Genomic DNA, 18,992 nt, shown 5'->3' with positions numbered 1-18,992 from the left:
TAGTTGCGTCTTCTCAATGAAACGTTTCCAGTTGCTTATATTTTTTGTTGGAGACTTTTGTTTCCTTTGTTACTGTCTATACTTTTTGTTTTTATTTCTTCGAAATTTGTGTGACGCAGCATCGCCCTTGCGTCGCAACGGACCAAAATTATTCTTCCCGGTAACGCATACGCGTGGCAATCCCGTCGCGGAATTGCGCACTTCTTTCATGGCGTTGTGCCAATTTCAAAGTTCAGGTACTAGAGATCATGGCGTGCATACAGGGTGTTACTTTATTACTGATAATTAGTTTGTACATATGTTGGTTTATTAGAAGAGTGATACAATTAGGAAAAGTATATTTTTTCAGGAAATCGGTTTGAAATAGAAATTATGAACGTATATAGTTAATTATTCGGCTATTTATCGATGGAAATATTTTTCTTTTTTTATAATTTAAGCTTTTATTTACTTGGCAGTCTTTAAATCTTGGAAATCTTTAATAAATCAAACAGGTAAGAAATTTCTAATAAATGTGAAGGTGTTATTCTATTTTGTATTGTGATATTATCCTTCCGACGATGTAACTAGCAAAAACAAGAATATATAACTTACTTGATCTTTATGATTGCCATTTATATAGATTTATATATTTTTCTCATTCCTAAGATAATAGAATACAAATTAATTATCAGGAATAATAATTGAGTCACTTACGTAAGAATGAAATGAAATGACAGTTTTTATAAGAAAAGTGGGTCAAACAGGTCACACGTTTGTATGCACTTTCTTCCATTTCCTTCAACAACTAAATTTATCACTACAGAAATGAGTTTGGTCTCATTGATAAAAAAAGACGCGTATGTTACGAAGCTTCAAAGCGAAGTATAAACATTTCGTTTAAAATTCTACTTTTCTCCTGACCTTTACACATTTTCTCAGAACATTGATAACTTAAATCAGATTCGTCATCTTAACATTTAGACAACGATGATAACTGATTATCGTTGTTATATATTAAAAACTCATTGTGTGCTAGATCATTGATACGTAAAAAATTCGACGGTCGATTGACAGTAAAGTGAAAAGTCGAAATATGGAAAAATTTCAGATAAATGATCCATACCGCGGATCAGATAGAAGTTTTTAATAGAAGCTTCTTTTGAAATAAGACTCTCCTTCATTAGCTAGCGGTTAAATTAAGCGCGTCATTCAATAAAATAATACTATCGTTTCCCGATTGCTATTTGCTAAGCCATTCTGGCGATCGTGTTGGAGCAGGTAATTCATTCAACTACTACGCATAACAGCAAACGAACAGGAAAATATTACGTTACGTATCGATCAAGCACGGAATTCCATTTTCCAACTGGTGTTCGCGCGAAAATTCATTCGAAGCGCAAATACACGTTTAACAGGAAAATCCACCGAGTCAGCGAAAGCGTAATAACTTCGACGAGGATATCTGCATTTAAAATCCTCGCGTTCGATTCACAGAAAGACGCATTTCATTTTTATTTCATATTCGAATTAACTCTGGAACACGTTTCTACTTCGAAACGAATATTAATTAACTTCGGTACGTTGGAACTGATACCCTTAAATAGAAACGCGTAGATACTGCTAGTAGTGATTTCGTTATGTAATTTTAGCGTCTGTAGAGCCGAAGATTCATATACACCGAATTTATCTCAGGAACAAGCGTCAACATGGATAATATACCTTACGCGCGGGACGTGCATGTGACGAACGTTATCGGTGCTAATAAGAAGCGTACCTAACGTAATACGTAGATCGTAATTATTTCATCGATGCGCAACGTTTATTCAAAATTTATCGATTCCTCCAACGAACTCGCTGTATTTTTAATAAAAACAGAGACAGATGATAGCTACGAGTCGATTAATCATTTCTAACCTGTTTCCTGTTTCGATGGTGTACATATTTTCGTCATTTTTATCAACCTTTATTTTTCCAGACTGCCTTCGATGGATAAAAATGATTTATTATTAACGGATTTGATAAAATATTGGTCTCGTGCAATTTTTATCGATCGAGGAACATTCATCCTTGATTTTTAATTTTAATCGATCCATGCTTCCAAATCATGTTTGACCTTTCCACTGATCCTTAGATAAACATGTTATCAAACATTTCGTTGTCTTTACAAAGTACGTAACGTGACTAACCAAGGAAGTAATCCAGCGGAAATTCCGTAGCAGCATCGATCTCGCGATACTCACTTGTAACAGGAAAATCTTTGTATTTTGTCGATTCCTCAATTCCTCTGATACACGTGCTTTTTCCTTTTCGCTCGATAAGCGTATTGTAGCAGAAATAGTTCGTTATGTTCCATTGTTAGCTCCAACAATGTTCCTTAATTAATCGCAGTTTATTCGAATGAACCAAATTCTTTAGGGCAAGCGACTTTTAAACTCGAGTCAGGGTTCGTTGGCCCGAACCCAGGGACCCAACAAAATATGTATTCGTGAAGTGATATTCAAGAAGATTCAGAATCGACGCGGGAAACGAAGTCGAGGAAGTGGCGTAGATACAGCGCGTGCGCGAGAAAAATTTCAACCGATTCGAGTTTATACCACTCTCTTCACTTATCAAGCGAACAACAAAACATTCGTTGATTACTGCGCAGCAGTTCAATATCAAAGGTTCTAAAAGAACAAAAATATGGAATCGTTGTTAAGACCAGAATCTTGAAACACATTAACGATGTGAATTTTTTCAAATTTGACATGTATTTGATAAAATATAACAAGAAGTAGAATAGGAACTTTATATACGTGACGATTCCTACATCGTATAGAATCTTTTTTAATCCCAGAAAAGTACAGAAAAGTAAGTAAAGTAAAGTAATTTAAATTTGATCTCTTTCTTGAAAATGCAACGTTTCTTAGAAAATCTATAAACACGTATTTTTCTTGTCATTTTCAGTATCGTTGTTATTTTCTTAAATATACAAATAGATTGATAAAAATGAACACCTTGTATATGATTGAAGGTTCTGTTTATACATGAAGCATGATGGCGAGGCTTGCACGTGAGAGAGTCAAATCGAGGACGAAGACGATTGAAATGAGGAAAAGTAACGGGGCGAATAACGGGTTGAATTTAACGCATCTTGCCGTTACGAGCACATTTGTAAACCTAGTTGTTAGGTTACAGTGGATCGTGTAACTTCACAATCGAATGCATATTAATAATATACACTTGTCTCAGTGTTCACGTCTATTACCGGTTTGCAGACGGACAGACGATTTACATGAGATTGTAAACAAGATAAATATCGATTTGTTCCACAATATTTTCATTTTAGGTTGGTGAATTTTTAGTGGCCTTGCTTTCGATAAACAAGCTTGACGCTATCTTTTCTTGGTATCGTTAGCGATGACGGTGTACGTCTTCTCTAGAATCTTAAATATGTCTATGCCAGAGAAAATGAAGTAGTCATTGAGTTTCCAAGAACACTGTTACTTTATTCTAAGAAATTTGTGACACTACAATCTGTATGAACGAGTTGATGTAATAGGATTTCCGGAATCCCGTTAACCATCACGTTTAAGATAAGATACATTTTTATTATGACCTTTGATTATTTTCTTAAAAGAAGAAAAAAAACTGACCTCGGAACTTAATTTACAACATTGTTTCTAAATTTAATCTGAAGGAGTGAAAACAATATTAATAAACGGCAACATTAGCAAAAGTTGAAATATTCACGTTTGTTACAAATATCTTCTTGCAACATTATACCTTTTGTTGTTTTACTAAAATATAAAAATAGATAAAATTTTCGTTCTCTCTTTTTGATGTATATCAATTACATACCAATGTTAATAAGTGCTTATGCTTTAATGTTTTCTCTGTTTATGATAATGTGGCGATTAAAACTTTTAAATAAAATTATAAACTATTACAATTTCAATATTAAAAGATTTACACATATAACTAGAAGTCATATTGATCAATTACATAAATTAGAAAATAAAACAAAATTATGTTACAAACACCATCCTTTTTAATCTTCCTTGAAATTTATCGTTATTTATAATATTTCTTTGTGATAAGCGAATGTGTGGAAATAAACCATTTGTTTCTTGAAACTGGAGATTAATTATATTTACTGGGTAATGCAATTGAGGAATTTGAGAAAAGTGAAGTTACCAAAAATTAATTTGATTTCGGACTTTATGTATCATTGATATGATGAATCGTATCGACCACTCGAATGTTAATCGCCGGCGCGCGGTTTCTTACCCGCCAGACATCCAAGTATTCGATCGCGCAAGTGCAACTTCCGTTTCGGTGGGAGAACACAACTACCTTCGTGGGGGTTTGAAATGGTGGGGAATCTTCGAAGAGAGCGAGTTAAACGCGAGGCAGCTAGGTTACCATCGCGTATATACCGGCACTATTGACATGTTCCGGCAAACACGCGCTTCGAGCTCTTACGAGCATTACGTTAACTGATCAAACTCCTAACGTGTCTCCTTCGTGATGATTCCGTCTGATTTACGAGTGTACCGCCAGAACATGCGATCACCTAAATGGCTTACATAAGTTGCGCGGTAACATTAATTACTTCGGGTAACCGTATGCACATCTTATTCAATAACATCGTGAGTATTACTTCAAGAAATCCAAATTGGTGACAACCTATTAAAACTGCGTAAACACAGTTCGCGAAAGACACCTTCACGGAAGTTTCGGCACTCTTTCGTTTCTTCTTACGAATACGAAATAGAGTAGCCGGTTCTTGGGTCACTCGATCACCAGTTACGTGTTCTATTCCCATTTTAAATCAATGACATAAACTGCGGGCAGTGCTAGATAATTATTAAATATTAAATTCACCAAGCGATAATTCTTATAAAAGCAACATTGACAAGAACGAAATTTAAACGATACACTGTGTCACACATATAATACGAGCTTAGTGAGGAACGTGATGGTGACCTAGAAACGATTTGAAGTGGTAACTTTATCATCTAAATAGACAAAACTCGCAACGGTGCCAAGAAAAAAAATCGAAGTGGGGGATCAAGGAATGCGGACGTTATTCTTTCAAGTTGCTGTGTGTCTCTACGAGTCATGTTCTACCTACGATTATAAAATTTGCACTACCAAACGAGATCTTTCTAAGCTGTTGTGGATGTAGAAAATCATCTTTTGTTTCGTTTCAACGAATCTTACTCGCTTATAATATATACTTCATATGGAAAATAGAAAAGAAAAGCACGTAAAAGTAAGATACAAAGATGATCGATGTCGATAATAAGAAGTAGAGACTGTTGAAAATATCTGTTGAAGTATCGTTTCTACAATACCTCTGGTTCGTGGTTAAAGACGTGCCAATGATCGAGCTCGAGCATTCCATCTATAAAGCGAGTATACCAGGTTTGCCGTGGAGTTGACGCACTGACCGCGATCGTTGCATGATATCTCGTGTTTTTTGGAACACACGGTCGTGTGTGTGTTCCAGTCTCGAGTCTCGTGGTCGTATTTTACGTTGATTTTTAACGGACCTATATTGAATCAAGCGTGCGTCGAAAGTGCGGTGAAATAAAAAACAAAGTGCTGTGGCTTAATTAAACGGTGAAGATGGAGGATACAGAAGGGAAAATCACGCTGAGAATTAGCATGTCCGTGATCGTGCTCGTGAGCACGTTGTTTGTTGGCGGCGTGCTGTTTGTAATCGGTTACATCGTTAGCCGGTTGTCACGGTCCAATAAGCCTTCAGATTCAATAAAAAGTAAGCATTGCCATAAAGAAATTTTACTAGCGATATTTCCCCCACGACTCCTCGCCGAAAAAAACCACGCTTGCGTGTTCGCGAACCACTCACGCCGTCAAGTACGATTCTCTTTTCTTTTCGCGTTTTCACTTGCGGACCGCGATAAAAAAGAAATTTCACAAGACGAAGCAAAACGATGAATAAACACATTACATAGTTTGACGGGGTAAACGTCTAAGGTCATGTCTATATTCCATAAACAAGAAACAAGAAAGTTTTCTACACTTTGTTTTATCTATAATTTCACGAGAACTTACATTGATAATCGTCTTTTTTTATACTCACGCTACATTTTTAATAATTTTAATCGTCTGTTGTAAACGAATCACATGTTTGCGAATGTTAATTGGCATCACGTGTGGAATTCAGTCGAACGTGCGTTCTTTATGATTTTGAAAGAAAATTTGCGGTGGAAATGTTAGTTGAAAATAAATTTATCGAAATAAATGAAACGAGGCTGAGTGCGATGTAATAGCAGTAATGAAGCGCGTCGCGTACACGTTTTGCAACACCATTCGATCCGTCCCCATGTTAATACGCGAAGAATTGGCGGGAAATTACTCTTTCGCTATGAATGGAGTTTCATCGACTATTTGTTATCTATAATTTGTTACAGTGCAAATGATTTCCGTGTGAACGCGCTAATATATTGGCAAGAATATTATACCTATAACAATTTTTCGTTACCTCATTTTAAATGTTTCATTGTAATTATCACTATCATCTATTTCAGTTATCGCGCACATTTTAGATAATACGTTTTAGCCTAGTCTGACAGATACCTAAGTCTTTGTATCGCGTTTGCTAAACACGTGTCTGAACGATAATGAATTATTACAATTAGAAAGATACGCATCGACGAAAGCTGGAAAGGTTAAATCGTTTTATTAGAAATACGTTATTAGGAAAGCGCAAGATCTTGATAAGCTTCTCAATATTTACTCGCTTGTTGAAATTAAGAATAGCGCGTCAGCGGGTGGCGAGTAACTTTTTACTGCAGAAAAGAAATAGACAGACAAAATGGTGGGGGTAAATCAAAGAAGGGAAGCGCAGCTGCGTCAGCACGCAATACATATTTCGCGCTGGAACACACTTCTGTGTATTCTGCGAACCAAGTGGACCAAACTGCATGCATTATACTGTTTTCATGTTTTCAAGATATTTAAGAGATATTATTTTTTTTTGGAGATTAGGTTCGAACTTCAGCAAATTGTATTTCTTTTTTCTATTTATTGATTTTCGTACTATCTATCGTGATATAATCATTTACGTAATCATTAACGATTGTTTCTTTCTACTGTACTAACACTAGATCTACTTACTAACGATTGAAACACAAAACTTGTATCAAAGAAATCAAAATGGAAGATAACAAATATATAATGTAAGCAGAAAATCGAGCTATTATCTAGCTATATATTTTACAAAAAATTATTAAATTGTTTCAAAATTCAAAATTTTGATTATTTTGACTAGTCTAGTAGTTCTAGTATTAAAATACTTTTATAGTAATTATGATGTTAAAAATATAATACAACTTTATGGACATCTGATGCAATTGTTTGTTAAATTCACAATGTAGTAGTTGCGAGGCGAAGTTTAACGATATTCGAGCGACGTTGAGAGCGCGATCTTGAAACCTGGTTCGTGCGAATAAGCGCGTGTACGAAAATCCGCACTTCTCGCGCCACGATTATCAAAGCATGTCGATCACTGAAGCCGGCTATAAGCCAGCGTGTGCCATTCCTTCGAGCCATCGCTGTTATATCTTTGTCGCCATGACAATGAATTTATCGTAGGAAAGAAACAAAACGTGGTACATACATAGTTTTCTGTGCGTTGTTCGACATCATGCGAATTGAAGAGAGCATTGAGGGGGAGGGCAGAGAGAGAGAGAGAGAGGCAATGGGCACCCTTGCGTATAAATAAACCGACATCGCGTATGTGTATTTATACGCGCGTCTCGCGTGCGTACACGTGTACCTACGAGGAGAAACGTTCAGGGCCGTACGGACAAATACGCCCGACGAATGGACAATTGATACTGGCCTGTAGGGATTTTTTCGAGGACTTTTTATTTATGGCAACCGGAAGCACCTATTAGACACGTTTCTGTCGTTCATCCTTAATTTCTTCATTGCCTCGACCGATACAAAACATTAACGAATTTGGAATTAGATGGATTTTTCGAGGACGCGGTGTATTTTGTTAATCAATTTCCGTAAACATGTTACATGTTCAATTATTATAGAGGACAAGTAAGCCAGTTAGCTAGATAATTATTTAAAAAAATTTTTATACGATGGGTAGGTTTAGTTTTTGAATAATTTTAATTAAATAGTTAATATAAAAAGATAATTGATATTGTTGGAATAATTTTAAGTAATAAAATTTAGTCGAAATTAAGCGTCCATTACAGATAATCTCACGTGTTGAAAATTATGATCAAGTTGATATTAAAAACGAGAAATCTCGCGGCACGCGATTTCTGTCCTGTTGTAGCGGGGAATATAAATTTGTCGCAATGCGCTACATTTTCCGGGCCAGTGCGGCAACACACGTCCCTGAAAACTAGCAACACGCGTTGCAAATAGTGCACTGACCGTAGGCAACCACATATTTCTATTTGTCGATCGGTTTTGCTTTCTCCATTGAATAAAATATTATACGCGTAAGTATGTAGTTACATATGTATGCATATGCTGCGCGATTAATCCAGCAACATATTCGTTGAAGGAAAAAATTATTTAAATCAATATTACATAGTTTGGAGAAGTTGTGTATAATATACTTCCCAGTAGATAGAATTTTTTAATCAAAAACCGAAAATTATATTTCTTGTTATACGCAGTTATATGTAGTCTAATATTACTGGAATAATAGTATTCTATATAAAATACTAAATCATGATTTCTCAATATGCTATCAAGTATTGTAAAATACGTAATTGCAAGATCGTCGACTCAAGGATTTTTTCTAGAAATAAGCGAATGCTTTATATAATACACATATATGTAAGCGTTATAACTCATAATTAAGAATTCTTTGAATTGTTTTTTACATGCAAAATATATTACTATATTTTTCTATATTTATCGTTTTACGTGGACAAAACAGAAATTTATTTCCGTTCAAAAATTGGTATCTGCAGGTTGAAGATATGAATATATTTGAATAAACATAAATAGAAACTTGCATTTTATCTATTGCGTTATGATACTGGGAGACGTGGAACTGTCGCGATAAAAATTCTCACGTAAAATTTACGCATTGCCTCCGTTCCGAGCCATTTGATCAAAATATATCATTTTTGGAACATCGTTATTTGAGAAATTTTACTATTCGTTATTTCAAATTTTAGAGAACAGTAATCGTCACGAATAGAAACGTTAATTCCTACGTAATTTCATACAGTTCAGAAGTCTGAAGTTCGTATTCTTTAATCGATAAATCTTTTCCTTCGCAATGATTAACGTCTCTCTTTTCGAAAACGTATAATATTATCTTCTTTTCAATAATTGTGGCGTCATTTAGAATAGAGATAACGTATCGTTACATGTTCTTACCAAACAGGCAGGCAATTTCATGTTGTTTTCATATTGTTTCGATCTTTTAGTTATTATACGCCACGATGAGCGATTCGAAATTTGATTATCGTTTTCGAGTACATATTTTTTATTTTATACGGTTATTTCACAAAAAGCTCCTGATTTATACGCATATGCAGAGAAGTGGAACGCTTAAAAATTCTAGCCTTTATGAATTTTTGTTGTTTGCAAAAATTCATAATTATAATTAGATTTCTGTATATTCATTTGTCGCAAGAAGATCAAATAGATAATTATTTAGAAAACTGTCGTCCTCTTGGATTTCGATGACTTTTTTACTATGTCATAGGAATTAAGATCTTGAACAACCTTTTCCTTCGCGTGTGTCGTCGCTTGCTCTTACAAGGGAACGCACCGAAGCGTCAATCGTCGATCTTGACGAAATTTATGTACGATGTAGTCCTTATAAAAATATTTGACACGTATTTCTTTTCTATCGTCAAACGTCCACGTTAAAGAGATGAAAACCATCCCCAAAGTTGAGGCTGAAAGATTTGTTTCGACGAAACTCGGAAACTAGTACAAATAGAATGATTATGGAAATTGATGATTGATTGAGTATTTTTCAATGACGACTAAGAATATGACGATGTAAATTATTTTCTAAAGAATCCATTTGTCTTAATAATGTATTAAAAATAGCTTATTTTTAATCGTTTTTCCAAGTAAATGTTAACAAATTGTCTTAAATATTTGTTTACAAACACTATATCCATATGTACAAACTAAATATAAATTCGAATCTTGATTTTTGCATTACAAAGAATTTATTACATTTGAAATTTTATTGTTTAATGTGCAAATTAATATTTTGCTTGTTTCTTGTTCGTATATATTGCTAAACAATAAAAAGAACTGATTTGATCGTCAGACACTCATTCGTGTTTAAAAAATGAATACTATAGAAACAATTAATGTCAATTGTACATTCTAGTTATCATAATAATGGTCGCCCTCGAAGAAGCGATTAAAGCATAAATGTATTTTATACAACGCACGTTTTATTGTTATAGCAACTATATTGTGATAGTTTGAATGGTTCATTGCAAATTTGTAAAACAAAATTTCATGAAATTTTCTAACTCCTTTGACCAGTTATCTATGTAGCCACATCGGTACCATGCATATTTAAACATTTGTTCGTATCTAAGATAGGACAATCGATGACGCATCAACGATTGCAACCTTGTTATATTATTCCGATGATATAAATTAATATTGAGATTTGTAAAACAAAATTTCATGAAATTTTCTAACTCCTTTGATCAATTATCTATGTAGCCACATCGGTACCATGCATATTTAAACATTTGTTCGTATCTAAGATAGGACAATCGATGACGCATCAACGATTGCAACTTTGTTATATTATTCCGATGATATAAATTAATATTGAGATTTAAATTAATTGTCAAGTTTGAAAACTTTCTTACGAAATTTTTTAAAATATGGAATCCATAAATATCTAATGGTTGTATAAGTTCTGTTGTACTTTTGGTATTTCTAAAAATTTTAATGTTTTTCTTCCTGGAATTGTATTCTTTATCAATTCTTCATCATATCCGCACGTTTTAGGAAGAGATACACTTCCACACCAAGTCCTTAAAAGTTCTTTATTTTGCTGCACGCGCGGTCTTTACTATCAGCATTATAATTTACAATACAAATGACAATTTTCTATCAGCTGTTGTCGTTGGTTGATTTGTATAGCTGTGAATAATTACTGATGTTAAGATCTTAGAGAAATGCGGCTTTCTTGAAAATCATATCGAATAATTAATTATAATCAATTGTTTTGTTAGAATTCGTCTAAGGACAAGAACGAGTGTATTACAATAAAATCAGCTGTTTTCAAAACTATCACATATTTAATAACTGTAACTAACCTAAAAATAACTGTAAATATTAAAAAATTTGTTAACATTTACCTGGAAAAATGATTAAAGTTACGCTATTTTTTAATATATTATTTTATAAAATAATAACAAATAATAAACAGATAGATTCTTTTACGAAATAATTTACATCGTCTAATTCGTTATTGAAAAACACTAATTTCATCAATTTATACAATCAACTCTATTAGTAGTAATTTTCAAGAAATTCGTCGAAACAGGTTTTCCAGCCCAAGCTTTGGGGTTGGTTCTCAATATGTACGATTGCCGATAAAGAAGAAACTGACAGCTACGTCATATATAAATTTCATTCGGATCGCTGGTAGACACCGCGATATGATGTTCTTTTGTTAATTTCCGAAATATGTGCAAATATCGCACGGTGAATTCTGCGTATAATCGCGCGTCCGTGGCAGCGTATATGTTACTTTGGTAGCCTATCGCTTCACCACCGTGCTACCAAGATAAAATGACAAAAGATAAAAATTAAATTTGTGTTAGACATCATTCTACCTGTTCGCCGCTGTGGTGAGGCAGTCGGCAACGAATACTAACGCATTCATTGTCACAGACGCACAATTATAGGCAGAATTCTCTGTAGTTGTACCCACAGTTTGGGAATATGTTGGAAACTAAGACCGAGCCGCGGTTACACGTGCCAAAACTTCTTTCGTAGATAATATCCAAACTATTCAAAATTCCCTTTGCAGTACCTCCAGGTTTTGCAAAGCTGAGGGAAAAATTGAATAAATATGTATTCCACGATAACGCTACCGACGACTAATTCAGCTTTAATCTAGTCGTCGGTTAATCGATCGAGAATTTTATCATCGGATTACATCAAGTTCACTAATTAGAGCACATATTCTTAATTTCCAAACGCTATAGCTATCGCCATCAAAAGGTTTTATATTTCTCTTCATTTCTCTTTTAAAGCTTCCATCGTCTTTTGCATTAAAGTACTTCGCAAAATATATAATTATTACAGTTTAATCGCGCGGAATTATTACAAAAAGGAATACAGAGTTATATCTTATATACCTTATATATATTATAGTCGCCTTTTACATGTCATTTAAACCTTTGAGATATCTCAGTACCCGTTTTAAATTTTGCCAAAGTTCTTTGTTACTTGTATTCGTATATCTGCTTCAAAAATTTATTGCTGTACTTAAATCAAGTGGTACGCATATCGTTAAAAATACGTAAATAATGCAGTTTGCTTGGAAGTGGTATACTAACAGCTCTACCATCGTGTATATTAAATTTCTCCAAAACTGTCCTTATGTAAGCACTTTGATTTAACGTTATTTTCTTGTTACTGTTTATAACTTTTAAATAAAAGAAAAATATAACGCCTTTCAAATCTGTCGTGCTAAATTTATTCGTTAAATAACTTTTAGAATTATTCATTGTTTCACTGTTAACTTTAGCAATCACAAAAAAATCTACATAAAATACTGCATATAATATTTCTAGATATATTTGTCAGTTAATGTAGATACAACAATCAACAGATGAATTTCGAAAATCTTTTTCTATAAGGCTTCTTCAAATGCTTCAAACCAATACCTTATTGTCAGTTTTACACCATAAAAGAAGAGATTGAGCACACACGAGATCATATTGTATCTCTCTCGTCGTATGAGATGGGAGGAAGCTGTTTAATCCTATCGCTCCTTCCTCAAATTCAGGTTTATTAATTTCGTCTCACAATTTTACTTCAGAATTTACTTTTATGCTTGGTTTCCATATTTGATTTTTCTTTTTCTTTTTTTTTTTTTTTCGTGGAGGAAATCCGCACGGACACCCGCCGCTTCTAGGGGGAAGAGCAGCGTGGTAGTGTCGGACTCCGACCGGCCAAAACCTCCACGATGACCGTCCCTCTTGCGATCAAGGTGCCCGCGAACCGCCGAGCGCCCCCTGCCCCCGTGCGGAAAATGTGGAACGCTTCACGACTTTGCGTATCATCCTTGTGCAGGGGCCATGCTAACCTTCTCTCTATCTTTCCAATTTTAGTATACGTACTGCCGAAGCAAGTACATGTTTGATTTATCGCTGTCAGACTTACAACCCTTTAAGTAATTTGGTTCATCTACAATCATGTTTCCAACTATAGCAAATTTTCCTAGTTTTATCGTGTACATAAACGGTAGAACTGACATTTTCTAAATATCTTACTCGAGACTTTCTACCACGATTCATATGTTGTTTTATCTTGTTTTAAAGCTTTAGTCGGGATCAAACTGATTGGAATTATTGATTCTCCCCAAAACACGTTTTTATAAACTAACACCGCTTATCATTGCGCATGCCTTGTCGTTAATCGATTATTTCATAATTCCATTATCGTTCTAACCATACGTTTCCAAACATTATTCAATGGAGAGATTCGTAGAACTGTCGAATGATAACTGATACCTCTTTGCACACAATGGTCTTTCATCTCATTTGACAATTATTCCTCCTCATTATTGCGATACAAATTAAAATCCTTTAAATTGAATCACCTTCTGCAATAAAATCACGAAAAACTGAAACATCTGATTTATACGTAATTAAATTTTGATTGTTAATGATCGTAGGAGTGATTGGACCACAAACATCGGAACGAATAATAAAACGTGGCCTTTTATCTCTTGCTTTTTCAAACGGTAGTCGTGCTTGTGTACCATTTATACAAGCTTCATATAAATTATCATTAGGTATAATCTTGTCAATATGCTTTATATCATCGATCATTTGCTTACTCTTCGATTCTAAAAATTTAGATTTTCCTATGTGCCCTAAACGTTTTGATACCATAAATCAATTATTATTTATAGCATCATACGCTTGACAATTATTAGAGTTTGCCTCTTTTCTATTAGTTTCAAAATTGTTGAAGTGATTCGCCACTTCTAAGAAAACTCTACATCTGGTCTTCGACGTAAAAGATATAACCTACCCCGCTGGGGGTAACCACCCACATGCTATATTTATTTCTATTTTATTTTATTTTTTTACCAATAAGATATAACATTTTACCAAATGTCCTTCAGGACAAATTGTAAAAAAAAAAACAAAATAAACTAAAAAAATATTGTTCTTTGCCTGCTTTGCCAATTTTTGTAGCTCCCTTCTCTTTGCACGAATTGTTCCAACACCGCAGTTTCTTCTTTTTTTTTTTTTTTTTTTTTTTTTGTGTTAAAAGTTTAGTCACTTTCGACACACTTGCAAAAAAAGAAAAAATCTCCAGGATTATATTTCCTCCATGCCCTGCATACGATTCTATTAATTTCAGTGATGAATTCCCCAAGCAGAACCGAAGGGGTTCTCTCCCTTCATCTTTTCCCAAATATAGAGAGCCGTTTATAATATACTTGCTATTTACATCGAATGCTAACCAGAATTTGATACCAAATTTGCCCAGTTTATTGGGTAAATGTACCAAGTAAAGCTACAGCTTGATTTTGTTGGAAACAATTGTTCGTCGATAGTAATATATGGATTTTGTGCCAAATTTTAGAAATCAAAGCGAATATATCAGTTTGTAAGCGATAGCTTCGATGATTTCTGTTATCAAACCGAATAAATCTTTCCTTTCACGATAAATTATTTCTTATTTCTGCTTATAGCGTTTGAGAAAAATTGCGAATCCTATTTTTTGTTCCATAGAATTGACTCTTTTTTATTTTAATTTCTGCTTTACAATTTGTTCAGCTGGACATTTGATAAATTAAAAGTGATATGTCTACAATTTTTAACCTCATATACGCCGCGTGCTTACAGAAATGCACTAAATGCATATAATTTTGCAGTAGATAAATCGCATTTAGTTCCCAACACTCGAAACGCCTCTGCTTCCGTGCACTTTCAGCTTTAGAATTGTTACTGTTATAAAAAAATACAAATCTTTCAACCGGTCAAATGGTCGATCGTGGTAGATAAGACAGACACGTATTCTTCTCGGAAAATAAAAAATAAAAAGAGAGGTGAATATTAAGAAATTCATTATACGTATATTATAAGAAAAATCGTGTGAAGTTAAATGGCGATATAATATTGTATGTAAGAAATTATAAATGAAATTAAAAAAGAAAAAAATAAAATAGGTTTAGTGTCAGAGTTTACCTTTCATCGTATTTTTACCTCTTTTGCTTGTCTCGTCTCCTTTCTCATTGAAAGTAATGGTCACTTGCATCACTGCGTGTTACATTTTTTGTACAGAAAATATGGAGTTTCTGGATTACAAAGAAAATCCTCGAGAACACCTTGAATACTCGTGTTACTGGTGACATAAATTTTTCTTTCCTTCGTTGCTGTTATAAAAACCTCCTTTTCTCGTTAGGAAAATTTTTCTCAACAAATTCAACTTCTTTGTCCAGATTCAAATTCTTAAAAGAGGATCTTTCTTTATTGTTGCGACGATCCGATGCTGCAAAGTGCAAGAGAAGAGCGAGCTTATCGTTGATATTAGATCGATAATCTCCAGTCGTGGAAACAAAGTCAGACGTGTTGTCTTCTCTTATTATTGGCTGAGTTGTTCGAACTGTTTGAACATTACGTTGAAGACTTCTTCTATCGTAGAAACACTTTCTTATTTCGTACTCTTTTCTCTCGCATTGATGACGCTTTGTAATTGATGCATTCTTCTTGGATTTGCAGAATTGCTTTCGTTTTATACGATTGTTTTTAAATAACTAGAAAGTAATCAAAATTATTATCTGTAGAATTTTGTGTATATATCTACTCAGCTTGAAGAAGTTTTACGCTTATACAACTGCTCTCCTTTCTTAATTTTACTTCAAAATCCAAAAGTTTTATTTTAACGAAAGCCAAAGTTAAATTCTCGTCAAATAAAGTTTCTATCGCCGCTATTATACCGTCGTGACACAAGTCAACAATTAACGTGCCAACGACGATAGCGCGCTGAAAATGCTGGTTTTCATCCGATCGCCAGGGCTTTAAGCAGCGCGTGGCAGGACGAAGTACTAAGATGGGTGATCGCCCCTTGAGAATTTCCGTGCGGCGGTGCCCGTGGACACGACTATATGATGAGGCGCGTGTGAGAGTCGCAGCGACCTCCGAAGGTAAATGAAGTTTTAGGTGCTGTGGACCTTCCAGCACCCGGGAGGGCACCACCAAGTAAGTCCGGTTGCGGATCCGGACGACGGCCCCTGGGAGAGGACAAGAGAGATGTAGTACGGACGGAATAGTAGTAGTGTGCGAGGGGCCCGGTGTGTCACCACAGCGGTTCCCGGGCATCCCTTGGTCGCAATAGGGGACGGTCATTGCGCGGAGGGTCTTAGTCGGTTAAAGTCCGACACTAACCACACGCGCCGCTCTTCTCCCTAGAGGAGGTTGGCGGGTGTCCTCCGTGTGGATTTCCTCCACGAGAAAAAAGAAAGTCAACAATAAACGTGAAGCTTTGTGTTTGTTGCAATTTGTCAAACATTTATTCAATATTTCACCAGTGACGTATCACCCCCAACGTTTAATGACGTTTAATCCCAACAATTTCTTTCGTAGAGCTGATTGAGAATGACGAAACTTCTTCTTTTCTGCATAATATCCAAACTATTCAAAATTCCCTTGGTTGCACCTTTTGCGAAGCCGAGAAAAGAATCGATCACTTTAATCACATCAGTTTCATTCACTAAAGCACATTCTTAATTTCCACACGTTATATCTATCACAATCAAGAGGTTTTATATTTCTCTTCGCTTTGAAACCTTCCACTGTCACTTGTATTTCACAAAATATATAATTACTACGATTTAATCCTGCGAAATTATTACAAAAAGGAATACAAAGTTAGTAAACAATGCATTTTGGACCTGTGACTTGTTAATTAAAAGCAACAAACTAAATAATAATTATTTCATTTAGTTCACTCCTTGTCGAGGAACGCACGTCTGCGTGTCCAGTTTTCTTCACAAATTAACTGACAACTGGCAGCTGAAACGTGCAACACAACAAACATCGCAAGAAGACTAAAAAGGAAACACCCAATAGACCTCATATAAGATATAACTTAGAAAAAACGAAGCTGGCACCTCACTGGGGGTAGTCACCCACATGCTATATTTATTTTTATTTTATTTTTTTCACCAATGTCTAACACTAACACTTTACCAAATGTCCTTCAGAACAAATTGTAAAAACCAAAATAAACCATAAAAAAAGAATATAATTGACCACTTGAATAATTTTTAGACCTCTTTGCTTTTTAAGTAATAAACATTAGTCTTCGATACTTGGAAAAATGCGCGGTAGACAGCGTATAGCTCGCTGTGGCGCGCGCGGTTGGCTAAGTATTAATACGTTAGGGAATTAGGCGATCGAGTTTCGCCTTTGCATAGAGCGACTCAAAACACCATCGTAAAACTGTAAAATTGTCCTCCGTTGAACCGAAACGAAGGGAAAATGCGTCGTTTGACGACGAGATAGATCGTAAGTTGTAACGTTTTCATCGGCACATAAATAGACTTAAGCAAACGGTGATTGTGCGATAGCTGTTGGAGGCGCAACGATATCTCCGTAAATGTATTTCACGGAACACCGAAATCGTATATAGGTACATACGGTATCGCAGAAAAATCTTAGGTGATTTATAATAGCAATCTGATGAATTTTTCATTTTCAGGAAATATTTTCATAGGATGTTGATAAAAATCTGTAATTATCGCCTTTGTGACATTACTCGTGTTTAAAATTCTTCTTGATTTATATATTTTAAAAATAGTTTCACGGGGTTGTAGAAATTTGTTAATTTGCCAATTAAAAGACAAATTCTTATATCGCATATAATATAACTAACTAGAACAAAGAAATTCCTCGGAAGAATATCAAACGAATATTTTTATTTGGCAAATCAAAGACTTCTGCAGGGTACTAAACGTGCAAAATAACCGAGTTTAAAAATAGGTCGCGCTTCGTCTTGTACGTTGAAACGTGAAGATATATGCTTTGTTTTCTTGTTTGTATAAATCTAGGTTGAGATTAGATACGTTACTATTTCTTGCAGATATATATTAAAATCAGAAAATTAAAGCGCATTGCACGCGCCACAACAATGCGAATATACCATGACGAATACAGAGAAATTTGCTTCCCTGTTTCTTTCTTCGTTTTTCCTTTTCTTTTTTTTAATCTAACGAAAAGATCTGTTTTATAACACAAATAAGCACGGCTATAAATTTCTGACGAATTATTCTTTAAAGTTACTTCACTTCCTCAACTTTGCCTGCTTTCACATTTACCACGATAGATTGGATCGATCTTGATACAAATCGCGATTTAATTTAATTAAACATTAATGCACGACCAATACGCTGTACAAGCAATGAGCGGAGAGAATCATACAAGTAAATCTTTTTAACTTAACAATAAATGTACGTGATTGATAGTGACCTTTTTCTTTTTTAATATGATTTAAAATTGACGATAAGTCCTTCAGGATAAATTGTAAAAAAAAAAACAAAATAAACTATTAAAAAAAAAAAAAAAAAATTGACGATAGGATGAAACTTAATCGATTTTATTGGATTGCGAAATTCAAAGAGCATTTTATACATACCATTAATATGATTTTTAATTTTCATATTTTTGTGATATCTACAAAATGTGTTTTAGTGCACAAAATATCGAAGACATTCGTATAATATTAAAAACTGATTAAATATGTATATTTATATATTCTGTTATATAAACGTAAAT

At 34.4% G+C, this 18,992-nt stretch overlaps 1 protein-coding gene, 2 long non-coding RNA genes and 1 other non-coding gene across 6 annotated transcripts in view; 2 read left to right on the top strand and 2 right to left on the bottom strand.

Annotated features, from left to right (window-relative positions):
- The window catches only part of LOC132906818 (transducin beta-like protein 2), a 63,105-nt gene that overhangs the window by 1,363 nt on the left and 42,750 nt on the right, over positions 1–18,992 (top strand). Inside the window, exon 1 of one of the 3 annotated variants that reach the window (XM_060959360.1) lies at positions 4,234–5,746. The exons of 1 other annotated variant lie outside the window; for it this stretch is intronic. In XM_060959360.1, the coding sequence (XP_060815343.1) occupies positions 5,596–5,746 (151 nt within the window). In that variant the 5' untranslated portion in view covers positions 4,234–5,595. Of the gene's footprint in view, positions 1–4,233; positions 5,747–18,992 lie in introns of those variants that run through there. One more of the 3 variants, XM_060959362.1, reaches the window with a different exon arrangement.
- On the bottom strand, positions 290–935 carry LOC132906845 (uncharacterized). Its single transcript, XR_009658048.1, has 2 exons — positions 766–935; positions 290–643 (listed from the first exon to the last, which is right to left on the bottom strand). It is a non-coding gene; the product is annotated as an uncharacterized LOC132906845 (long non-coding RNA).
- LOC132906843 (uncharacterized) lies at positions 935–4,001 on the top strand. Its single transcript, XR_009658046.1, has 2 exons — positions 935–2,832; positions 2,929–4,001. It is a non-coding gene; the product is annotated as an uncharacterized LOC132906843 (long non-coding RNA).
- Positions 13,228–13,334, bottom strand: LOC132907603 (U6 spliceosomal RNA). The gene has a single exon (XR_009658227.1). It is a non-coding gene; the product is annotated as a U6 spliceosomal RNA (small nuclear RNA).

Source organism: Bombus pascuorum, chromosome 5 (assembly GCF_905332965.1).
Source record: "Bombus pascuorum chromosome 5, iyBomPasc1.1, whole genome shotgun sequence".
Taxonomy (NCBI): Eukaryota; Metazoa; Arthropoda; class Insecta; order Hymenoptera; family Apidae; genus Bombus; species Bombus pascuorum.
This window is presented reverse-complemented; position numbering and strand designations above follow the sequence as displayed.